Source organism: Phyllopteryx taeniolatus, chromosome 10, assembly GCF_024500385.1.
Source record: "Phyllopteryx taeniolatus isolate TA_2022b chromosome 10, UOR_Ptae_1.2, whole genome shotgun sequence".
Lineage (NCBI taxonomy): Eukaryota > Metazoa > Chordata > Actinopteri > Syngnathiformes > Syngnathidae > Phyllopteryx > Phyllopteryx taeniolatus.
This window is the reverse complement of record NC_084511.1, coordinates 20,135,653-20,147,285: the sequence shown is the minus strand read 5'-3', so window position 1 is coordinate 20,147,285 and position 11,633 is coordinate 20,135,653. Positions and strand designations below refer to the sequence as shown.

General features: G+C 39.5%; 2 protein-coding genes across 2 annotated transcripts in view; both read left to right on the top strand.

Moving 5' to 3' along the window:
- Nucleotides 1-90: 90 nt before the first annotated feature.
- Nucleotides 91-11,049, top strand: xiap (X-linked inhibitor of apoptosis). The gene is made up of 7 exons (XM_061786916.1): nucleotides 91-248; nucleotides 2,242-2,507; nucleotides 2,573-3,131; nucleotides 4,377-4,476; nucleotides 4,568-4,646; nucleotides 9,169-9,208; nucleotides 10,363-11,049. The coding sequence occupies exons 2-7, from the start codon at nucleotides 2,268-2,270 to the stop codon at nucleotides 10,554-10,556; spliced, it is 1,212 nt and encodes a 403-aa protein (XP_061642900.1). The 5' UTR covers nucleotides 91-248; nucleotides 2,242-2,267; the 3' UTR covers nucleotides 10,557-11,049.
- Nucleotides 11,050-11,308: 259 nt separating this feature from the next.
- stag2b (STAG2 cohesin complex component b) overlaps nucleotides 11,309-11,633 on the top strand; it is a 35,548-nt gene continuing 35,223 nt past the window's right edge. Inside the window, exon 1 of the mRNA XM_061786915.1 lies at nucleotides 11,309-11,495. The gene's annotated coding sequence lies outside the window, so the exon portion shown is untranslated. The remainder of the gene's footprint in view (nucleotides 11,496-11,633) is intronic.

The window sequence follows — 11,633 nt, the reverse complement described above, 5'->3', positions numbered from 1 at the left end:
ATACTTCTTTACACAAGTATCTATAATATACTTTTTAAGTCCATATTGTGAGACTTAAGAATTTTGCAGTTCCAGACTTTGTGACGAAGCAATGTGGACTGCGCAGAACATGTTGCGCACCAGTCCACCTTTGAACAACAACTTCCTGATAGGGTCGCGTCTCACGAGTACACCGTTTTATGTCACTGCTGGGAAGAATTCACACTCAAGCGGGTGAATGTAAAGCGTGAGGAACTGGACAACTAAAGGTAAAATTTCGCTTTTAAACTCTAACCAACAATAAGTGAAGCTAAACACATGTAGAAACGCTCAGATAGTGAGGCTAGCTACATGTTTACGGCTAACACGAAGCTGTTAACGTAAAAGGACATTTCGCAGTTGCATTACTACTACGGTCAAGAGTCCAAACAGTACGGTACGCTTGAGTTTTATATCTGCTTAATTTTATATACAGCCACCGAGTCAATGCTATGTTGATCTCGTTGGTGAGGAACATCAATTACTTCCTCACCCTACCTCAGTGTGACTGTTAGCTCGCTAAAAGCCGCCTGAGTCGTTTCAGCTTGTGGTTGGAAGTCACTGCACGAAATGACAGCTGTGACGTGCTAGAACTCATCTATGAAATGTAAAGCAAGCTAATTCGTTCGTGTTTACGCACAGTTACAGTTTGCGATTAAAGTAGTTTAACGAATGTGGACTTCAAAGGGCAAAGGGTACTTATCGATTATTCTGTTAAAGCTCGATGGCTGCGTCAGTCAATCATTTAGAACATAACATGCTTACGAGCCCTGAATCGTCAAGTGGTTATCAAGTATATCGTTTGGCACACAACCACAACATTCTCTACCTCCTTTATAGCCGTAAGACAAAACACTTCATCATGCATTGCAGTTCCACACCACTCCAAACTCCAGCATAATCCATAATGTTTTTGTAGGTGTATGTACTATATGCATATGAAGCCACAGTACTAATAAATTCAATATTATTGGTCTGTGTTGACAAGGTTGGTTGCTAGGTGGCAGAGTGATGCACCCTGTTCTTCTGTGTGTACTGAGCCTGTAGACAAACTTGCCTCACCCATGCCCATCCCACGTAAATTATGTCCCAACATCTGTACAGTATGAAAGAGTGGCTGTTCCCTTGGCAGGTTTCTGTGTATATATTTACGTATGTATTTATGCGTATATATGTGCATGTTTTATTTGCCTAAGTTACACAGTTGTATAATTTTCCATGTCATGTTCAACTTTTGACAGAAAATATTTAAATCAAGTTTTAAGAGTAACAGGGAGCATTTAAAAAAAAAAAAAAAAAAAAAAAAAAAGTGATTTGTTTCATATCATGATATATATCGGTAGCGACTGATGTGGGAAAAAAATATTGGGATAGGATTTTTTCCCCCCCATATCGCCCAGCCCTGTCTGTGCATTGTTGGAATGTCAGTGGTAAATAAGTAGTTTCATTTTGTAATTTATTAATTATTTGAAGCATTAATATGAATGTATGCAATTGTAATCCCTTGCTTTAATGCGCTTCATACACAGTCATTGGTGTAATAATTTCTTTTGGTTTCGGCCCTCTGTTTCCCAATTTTCGGTTTCGGCCAAGAATGTAAATTTCGGTGCATCACTAATTAGAAGTATTCCCTTCTCTGGCAGCCACTCTTGATAATCGTGTTTTATAATCTTCCTGGCGTCAAATGGTTTTTCGATACCCCAAAAATGCTGACTTTTTTGACAATGGGGAAAAGGTGCTGACCGACTGCCTGCACCAACAATGGGAGGGCGATGGGTCTTGTCACTCTTGGCTGCACACTGCCGGTGCCCTGCACGTTCTGTCTTTCACCAATTTAAAAGAATTAAATACAAATAAATTATGGAAAAGTGCCTTTTTATTTTATGAAATGTTTGTCTGGAGACCATTTCATTAAGTTTCTAACTTCTGGGTGGCAGAAAGCAGTTGACTACCCCTGACCTGAACTGAAGCGAATGACAAAAACATGTTGCATTTGGGGTCGCACCACCAGATATACCTGAAAATGTTGAGGTTTTTGTTTTTTAGTCACTTAAAAAAATCCGGCAGAACCACTCGGTGAGAAACTTCATCACGTAACATCTTTTCAAAGGGCACTTCACACATTCAAACTACAAGAAAACGTCAAGATGGCTTTGAGTCACATGCTTTCTTACAGCAGATGTCTGACGCTGTTTTAATCATTTTTTTTCCTTCTATTTCAAGATAGCAATCTTCTGCCCGCCGTCATCATGTCGGACCTCAGAGAAGATTGCAGGCTAGACACCGATTCCATGGTTGACTTCTCCCTAATGAACAACCGTCTTGACTCATTCCATGGCTGCAGTTTGGCCGAGCAGGTGCCCGCAGAGCGACTGGCCCGGGCCGGCTTCTACTTTACCGGTCAAGCCGATCGCGTCTGCTGTTTCAGTTGTAAGACGACTGTGGAAAACTGGTGCAGGGGAGATACACCTGTAGAAAGACATAAGGAGGTAAGACGTCATGGAAATAGCACACACACCTTTATCTGTCTTAACATATTTGATTTGAATTTTAGGTTTCCCCGTGGTGCAAGTTCCTCAGCTGCACCCATCGCACCAATTTCCAGCACAATTCACAGTTGACTGGCTCCAGATACAATGAAGAAGCCGAAGACATGGAATATCGTTTGAGAACAGGAGAGGTGGTTGACGAGTCCACCTACCCAATGGTCCCTCACATGAGGAGGGAGGAGGCCAGACGTCAGACCTTCTCCTCTTGGCCATCCACTGTTCCTGTGACACCTAGAGATCTGGCCCAAGCTGGCCTCTACTACTTAGGCCAGGGTGACCGGGTGCAGTGTTTTTGCTGCGGTGGCATGCTAGGTGGCTGGGAAGCAGGAGACACGGCCTGGGGTGAACATAGCAAACATTTTCCCTACTGCTTCTTCATCCTTGGCCATGATGTGGGCAACATCCCATTTGAGAGAAGTACGGGAGAGGAGAATTGTAGCAGTCCACCTCAAGTAAACACTTGCATTCCTATGGGGAGTTTCGAAGAGAGGCTGCACAGTTTTGCAGGGATCCAGCACCCAATCGATTATGCTCGACTTGCAAGGGCTGGCTTCTACACCACAGGTACAGTATATGCTTGACTATGAGCAATAATTAACCCATGTACAGTGGGAGCTCCTAAGTTGAACACAATCCGTTTTGTAACGCTAGTTGACTTTCAAGTTGTTCCCTGTTCATTTTCTATACCGCATTATCACCGGCTAAGCTGCCATTATCTCAGCTGACTTTGGGTGAGAGGTGGGGTTACACACCTTAGACTAGACTGACTTAAAATCCACATTTTTTAAATGTGGGAGGAAGCCAGAGTGACATACTAGCCACTCATCCACCGTGCTGCCCTTGAAGTTGTTCTTAATGTACCACAAAAATTCCCACAGGAAATACTAAAGTTTAATGTGAGTTGAGTTGTTCTAGGCTGCTTCATCAACTGAATAGGCAATATTTTAACATTTACCATTTGTGTCATATTTTAAACAACAGTTCGTCACTGCATAATACAGTCAAATCAAACTAAAAAATAAAGCAAAACTACTCAACATTTGAAGACACCTGACAGACATGTTATGGAGAGGGAACTGCTGGAATGTCTAATTGTATATTATTGTGTTGGTCTCGAGACCATATTTTGAAGATGTTGGTCTTGTCTCTCACTCGACTCCATAAAGTCTCAGACTGGCTGGACTCTGGGTTTTCTGTTGAGATGAGCAATGATTTTTATATTCTTCAACTTCATTGTTGTGTATTGTATTATGTAAGGAGAAGCACTTGACACAACTACAAATACCTGCAATTCCCCAGTAAGTTCTGTAATCCACGCACACGCACAAGTGTATCTTATCACAGTTTTAAAAATGTATTTTTAGGGTCTTGGTCTTGACTATGTCTCGACCGCCAAAAATACTTGGTTTTGTCTTGGTCTTGTGAGATCTGGTCTCAGGATGTGTGGGCTTAAGCACACCAGTTATTACGCGCTTCCTCTTTGCTAGCATTGGCACCCTCCTGTGGTGGTATCACTAAAGCAAAAAATGACCCCACCCCCTTAAAAAAAAATAAAAAGCAAAACACATTTGTGGAGTTAATCCTAGATGCTTATGAAAACAGAAAGTTGATGGTTTGAATACATAGTTTGACTTCATAGACTTTTTTTTTCTTTTTTTTTTTTTTAATAGAACATTTAGTTTGAACTCCAAATTGTTCCACTTGGGTGTTTCTTCTTTTTGGAGGTTCTACTGAAATAACATGTATTATCATGGTATTCTGAATGTACGGTATGTCTGAATATTGTGTGTTTATGTGTTGTGTTTACAGGGACAGGAGACATGGTGATGTGTTTTCGTTGTGGTGGAGGATTAAAAGGCTGGCAGCCTGATGAAGACCCATGGGTAGAGCATGCCAAAAGTTACCCTGGGTAACAGTAATAACAATGATAATTTCAAAATGCATGGTTTTCACTTAATGTTGTTCAAACTTGGCTTACGACATTCCAAATTGTCAACTAGATGCAGCTTCTTGTTAGCAGAAAAAGGACAAGAATTTATCAACACCATCCAGCTGCTAGACCCTCAGCGAAACAAAGCTGTAAGACGACACAAAATTTTTTTTGCCAATCACATTTTGCAAATCTCATATAATACAGTGGAACTTGAAAATGAGAAGATCCCAAAGGTCTACCATTTTAGAAACCGACCAAATTTTTGTGGAAAAATGTGCCTCATAAGTCACATACAAACTTAGTAAAGCTCCCATGCCATCAAAATAAAAATGTTTCCTCCTTTTTTATGCATAAGTCAAAATGAGTCTGTGACATGGTTTAAGTTTGACATCTATGCAGTTTGTTATTGAATGCAAAAGGGAAAAAGGCTTGCAAAATAACCAGATCAGATTTCGGTGTGTTTGTGTTAGTAGAGATTTCCAGGTTTATGCGAGCGAGTCTCAGCCTCTGCCAAGCCATACAAATACGGTCTATAAAGTATACATACAGTCCCCTCCAAGAGTATTGGAACGGCAAGGTCAATTCCTTTGATTTTTGTTGTATACTGAAGACATTTAGGTTTCAGATCAAAAGATGAATGAGACAAAAGTTCAGAATTATTTTTTTTTTTTCCATGGTATTTACAGCTAGATGTGTGAAACAACTCAGGACAGGGCACCTTTTGTTTGAAGCCAACCACTTCTCAAGTGAGCAGACGTATTGGAACAGACATTATTAAATTAAAGTTAATAACATTTAATATTTAGTGGCATAACCCTTACTTGCAATAACTGTATCAAGCCTGCGACCCATTGACTTCACCAGACTGTTGCATTCTTCGTTTGAAAAACTTTTACAGGCCTTTACTACAGCCTCTTTCAGTTCTTGTGTGTTTCTGGGTTTTCTCCCTTCAGTCTCCTCTTGAGGCGGTAAAATGCATGCTCTATTGGGTTAAGGTTTGGTGATTGACCTGGCCAGTCCAAGACCTTCCACTTTTTCTGCCTGATTAAGTCCTTTGTTGTGTTGGCAGTGTGTTTTGGGTCACTGTCTTGTTGCATGATGAAACTTCTACCGGTTAGTTTGGATGCATTTAGACTTTACACCGATTTTATCGGCCTGATCGGTATCGGCCAATAATTAGCATTTTATGCTGATGGGCTTTAATGCCATAATTCACAGATTGATCGGCTCCGTAAAAGACATTTACTCCGCGTCTCCATCGTGCACAGTATATTTGAATCTAAAAGCTAGTTTATTTTTAGCCTTGTCACGTGTCTTTTGACGTAGTACTGTAAATATCTGACAGCCAATAAAGTTATTAAAAAAAAAACATGTCGGCGTTGTGGGACAGACAACACGTCTGAGAAAGACAACACGTAATGGATCAGACTACAAGACAAATTTGCTCTTTCACGATTGCACTATGTTAGACTACTACAATAAAATCTTGTATTCTGATACCACCGCATCCCGTTTTTTACGATCATTGGGCTTTATCTTGTCAACTCAAATGTGACCGGATACACTCGACATCAAGAGTGGTTCGCGCCGACTGTATTATAAGGACAAAATGGGGAAAAACGTATCTTGATGGTCACTGGTGCTCAGGACAGGAGAGGACGTTCGTTTAAGGCTTGCTTGAGGTATGTTCACTTACTTTTAATACGATACGGCTTGCAAGCAGGCAATAAAAACGTTATGTAGCTTAGCAAGCTAGTGCTAGCACTAACGGTTGTACGTACACATGCCGCCGTTCTGTCGAATCATGCTCTAAAGTTTTGCTGTGGGTGAAATAATTTAATTACAATAAAGTAATTTAATTACAGTAAGTTAGCGCCCATAATTTCTGTCATGTTGTAATGTTGGTTTGACCTGACTGATCAGAAAACATATTCTGACTAGAGCAGTCATTTCTAACCTTTATGGAGCCAAGGAATATATTTAATAATTGAAAAATCTCACGGCACACTAACAAACAAAAATGTCACAAAAAGTGGATACATTAATTACTGTATGTACTTCCTGCCATCTAATAGAAGACCATTCATTTGTTCTGTCTGTCACTATGCCTCACTGGCATAAATAGATGAACAAAGATACATTATTTATTGTAAATATAATTATTTTAGCAATTAAGTACACAAGTATATACAGTAAATGAACAGGTCTTTTAAATAGACATATTGCTCCATTTTGTGATCGGATCAGTTATCGTTTTTTTAAACTCATTGATCGGCCCCAAAAATCCTGATCGTGCAAAGCCTAGATGCATTTTTTTCCTGTAAATTGCCAGACATAATGGTCTTGTAGACTTCAGAATTTGATTCTGCTGCTACCAACATGAGTTATATCATCAATAAAGACTAGTGAGCCAGTTCCAGAAGCAGCCATGTAAGCCCAAGCCATGACATTACCTCCACCATGCTTCCCAGATGCGCTTCTGTGTTTTGGATCATAAGCAGATCCTTTCTTTCTCCATACTTTGGCCTTTCCATCATTTTGGTAGAGGTTAATCTTGGTCTCATCATACCATCACCCTTGCCCTGTGGAGGTTGGCAGTGATACCATTGGCTGTTGTGTTTCTTCACAGCTCTCACAATGTTTCTGTCATCAACTGCTGTTGATACCCTTGGCCGACCTGTTTGTTGCTTAGTACACTAGTAGTTTTTCTTCCATCCATCCATCCATTTTCTGAGCCGCTTCTCCTCAATAGGGTCGCGGGCGTGCTGGAGCCTATCCCAGCTGTCATCGGGCAGGAGGCAGGGTACACCCTGAACTGGTTGCCAGCCAATCGCAGGGCACATAGAAACAAACAACCATTTGCACTCACAGTCATGCCTACGGGCAGTTTAGAGTCTCCAATTAATGCATGTTTTTGGGATGTGGGAGGAAACCGGAGTGCCCGGAGAAAACCCACGCAGGCACGGGGAGAACATGCAAACTCCACACAGGCGGGGCCGGGGATTGAACCCAGGTCCTCAGAACTGGGAGGCTGACGCTCTAACCAGTCGTCCACCGTGCCGCCTAGTTTTTCTTTTTCAGGATATTCCAAATTGTTGTATTGGCTTTGGCCAATGTTTGAGCAATAGCTCTGGTTGAATTTCCCTCTTCTCTCAGCTCAAAATGGTTTGCTTTTCTCCCATAGACAGCTCTCTGGTCTTCATGTTTGCTTAACAGCAAATGTAGTTTTCACAGGTGAAACCTAAAGCCAACAATAAGCTCCGTCTGTCTGTCTGTCTATCTATCTATCTATCTATTTAAATAATCAATCTAAAAGGCAACACCTGAGGAACTAGAAACACCCATCAGTTACATGTTCCAATTCTTTTGCTCACTTGAAAAGTGGGTGGGTTCAAATTAAAGGTGCTCTGTTCTGAGTTGTTTAACACATCTCGATGTAAATACCATGAAATAAAAGCTGGAAATCTTAACTTTTGTCTCATATTCATCTTTTGATCTGAAACCCAAATGTCTTCGGTATACAACAAAAACAAAGGAATTGACCTTGCCGTTCCAATACTTTTGGAGAGGACTGTATATTGTGTATGACAACAATACTTACAACGTACAACTACTGTATATTTATAATGTAACTGTGGATTAAATAGCGAATCTTGAGGTCATTGTTGCCAAAATGTGCACGACTGATTAACATTGCACATTGGTTTAATTCAAGTGAATGGGGGCGGATGACGAGCCTAACCTCAAAATAGCCCTCTCTTTATTTTCACCAAAGTCCCCTTTCATCTCTTGTTCCCTAATAGTGGGCGAGCAATCCAATGCTTGGTAAATTCTGGTTCATAATTATATAAATTAAGACCCCACATCGAAGGATTCAAGCGCAAGGTTACTATGAAAGCTTGACCACCACAAGACGCTGTGATATCACCAAGGACCAATGAGAGCAAAAGTGTTTTACATATTTAAATTAAGAATAACCGTGATCCAATTAGAGCAAAGCTTGTTTATATAATTGAAGAGTAATGAGAAATCTGGCCGTCTCAATTGCCAGGATGACCAACTAGAATAGCTTGAAAAAGAGCATCCTGGGCATTGCCAACACAAATGATCTTGTAAACCCGATAGGACATCTAAGATTATGGATTTTTTTTTTTTTTTTTTTTTTATTTATTTATTTATTTATTTATTTTGATGGCATTTACACTTAGGACATATTTTTTTTTGTTTTGTTTTTTAGAATTTTTTTAAAAATATATCCTATATAGTTAATTTTTCAAGGCGATGAAAGTTAGGCTATGAAATTGATTTATTTCTATTTTAATTATTTTAAAATGTGAACCAATAGGAGATACAAATTGTTCTTTTTTTCTTTCAGGTTCCACCGTATATAGATTTTTCTTAGCCATGCAGTATCTTCAAAAAGTATTTTTGAATACTAAACTACACTACTTGGCTAATCTACACCCAACTCTGAGAAAGGGTGCAAACATTGTGAAGATGTATTTATATTGTGCCTGAAAGTGGTCGCAACAGATGTTTGCCTAGTCAATCTACTGTAGTTCTGTTTAATCTCGCTATTGAAATGGTTATCTGAAACTTAGAATATGTATATATAATATATCGTCAGGCTTATTTCCCCTTGATAATTATGCCCATGTTTGTTTTCAGACCTCAAGTCATCAGAATGGATTTACAGGATACAGAAATGGTAAATGCATTTGTGGACTAGGTTCCATTCATCCATCCATCCATATTCTATACTGCTTCAATTATTCAGTTCAGGGTCATGGGAAGCTAGAGCTTATTCTAGCTGACTTTGGGGGGAATGCGGACTACACCTTGGACCAATCACAGGGCACATAAAAAGACAAAATCGTTCACACTCAAATTCACAATGTCACTGAGTGGGAACTGAACCCACGCTGCCTCCACCAAAGTCAGGCAAGTGTACCACTACTACACCATCATTTACTTGGAATAGATTTCCTTCTTTCCATTACATATTTTAGACTGCCAAAAAAAACATTAGTGGTGGGAGTGGCAGAGTAAATCCTTGATACTGTATTACGTTATTATGCCAACATTAACGATGGTGTCGCTGTACAGTGATTTTTCAATAATCTATATAATGGAGTACAACACAATATAGTAGGTGAACTTCTAGAAATATTTTATTCAAATAGGACTATGTGAAAGTGACCAAATGTTTTTGGTCTAATTACAACAATGTAACAATAAATCACAAAACAAAGAATTCTTGGCAATGTGTCTTCTGCATGCAGCACACTTGTGTTTCCACACACTTATTGACAACTGTAATGTGGAAGTTTGGCTGTAAACAACCTCTCCATAAATGAAAATACAGAGCTTTTACCATCTTTTTGGGTGTTAGGTTTACCTCGTTGACAGTAAAATCCTGATTCAGGGCACAAAACAGCAATGCAAAGCAATGCTACATTGACACACCCTTGTGTAGAGGGGTGCAGGGTGAGCAGTGTATTACTTATATGAGACAGGGACAAGCTTTCAAGACAATGACAATGGAAAATGGTTTATTTAGTTATCTATTTATGTATTTATTTATCCTGCCAGTATTTTGGCAAAAGCATGTCACAGATGTGTTAAGACACATGGGAAGGGAATTATTTTTATGAAAAAAAAAAAAAACCACATTGTTTGCTGTAATCCTGTGAGAGATAACAATGCAATTCATTGTGATGCTATTTTGTCCCACCCCTAAGTGTAGGCATATACCGGCAACAAACACAAAATGCCAGAAGATGATCAAATATGTATGTTTTTGTGTATAATGATGCTGTGATGACAAGTAAACATTGTGTGTTCCTTACTTTTGTATTTCAGATGAGGACCCGTTGGAGACACTGCGGAAACTGCAGAGGGAAAAACAGTGCAAAGTGTGTATGGACAGAGATACTTCTGTTGTCTTCATCCCGTGTGGTCATCTGGCCACCTGTGAGGAGTGTTCACAGACACTTATTAAGTGTCCAATTTGTTGTGGGCCCATTACACAGAAGGTCAAGACCTACATCGCTTAAACAAAATAGATTTTTGGCAATCAAACCTTCTATGCTGCTGTCTCATAATCCCTGACATTGTATTTTAATATTAAGTTTCGATAGCCTGTAATATTGCAAGAGCCTGTTTGTATGACAAAAAAGGAGTGGCTGTTTAAAAGCTAATCAAGAGTATATAATAAATCAGTATTTGTTCATAGGTCAATAATTTGTGCAGACACTAAAATATTTTGTAATTTTTTCATTCCAGAGGTGCCTTTGATAAATTTGCTGTTTATTTGAAGTTTAGAACAGCTCAAAATGAGTTGTAGTGGGATATACTGTATTGATTTCACGCTTGTTTCAGCTTTACTTTTGTTATTAAATAGCTTGACATTTGAAAGATTTTACTTACTACTCCATGGTTATTTGTTTAAATAAATATTGTCAGAGATCAATCCACAAAGACTATACCTGATCATCTATGTGATGTGAAATCTATTTCAGCAATAAAATGCACTAATTGGTCATAAAACATTTTGTAATGCTTATTTATACGGAAGCACATAGAATGTCTACCGAGTTGAAAAATATATACATTTCAGTTATAGAATTTGAAACGAGTTAAAACATGCATACATTTCAGTTATAGAATTTGAAATGTTTGCGTTGAGTGCAAAACAATGGTGTGCCAGTATAAACAATGTGTCCCCGGTGTAATACTGAGCAGAGGCCGCTAGGTGTCCAATCCTCGAGCTTCTGTCTTGTGGCCACTAGGTGGTAGCTCTGTACTAGAATTTCCTCCTCCCAGGTCGTCGAAAAAACAAATTGAACTACGGAGCAAGCGGGCGAGAGAACGTCCGAAACCGCCTCTGACCGCGACTTTTAAACTGTTTTTACAGAATTCGAGTGAGATTCGGCCTGAGGCTTGTCCAAGTAGTTAAAGTTAGGAATCTGCCGGGACTATTATTTCTCAGCCAGGTAAGTTAGCTGTAAAATGGCGGAAAGCTATGTGGAACTTAGTTGATTTGTATTTTGGTAGCCGCTTGCTAGCCAGGCTAGTTGAGCCAAGAGGAGCGCGGATGTCTGCTGCCTCAGCCAAGCCGCCTCGTTAGCTCC

What these genes read in the sequence shown, in the direction of transcription:
- xiap (XM_061786916.1), top strand. Translation starts at nt 2,268, where the DNA reads ATGTCGGACCTCAGAGAAGATTGCAGGCTAGACACCGATTCCATGGTT. An exon ending in GGCTGGCTTCTACACCACAG is followed by an intron (nt 3,132 to 4,376) that starts GTACAGTATATG and finishes TTGTGTTTACAG; the next exon opens with GGACAGGAGACATGGTGATG. An exon ending in ATTTACAGGATACAGAAATG is followed by an intron (nt 9,209 to 10,362) that starts GTAAATGCATTT and finishes TTTGTATTTCAG; the next exon opens with ATGAGGACCCGTTGGAGACA.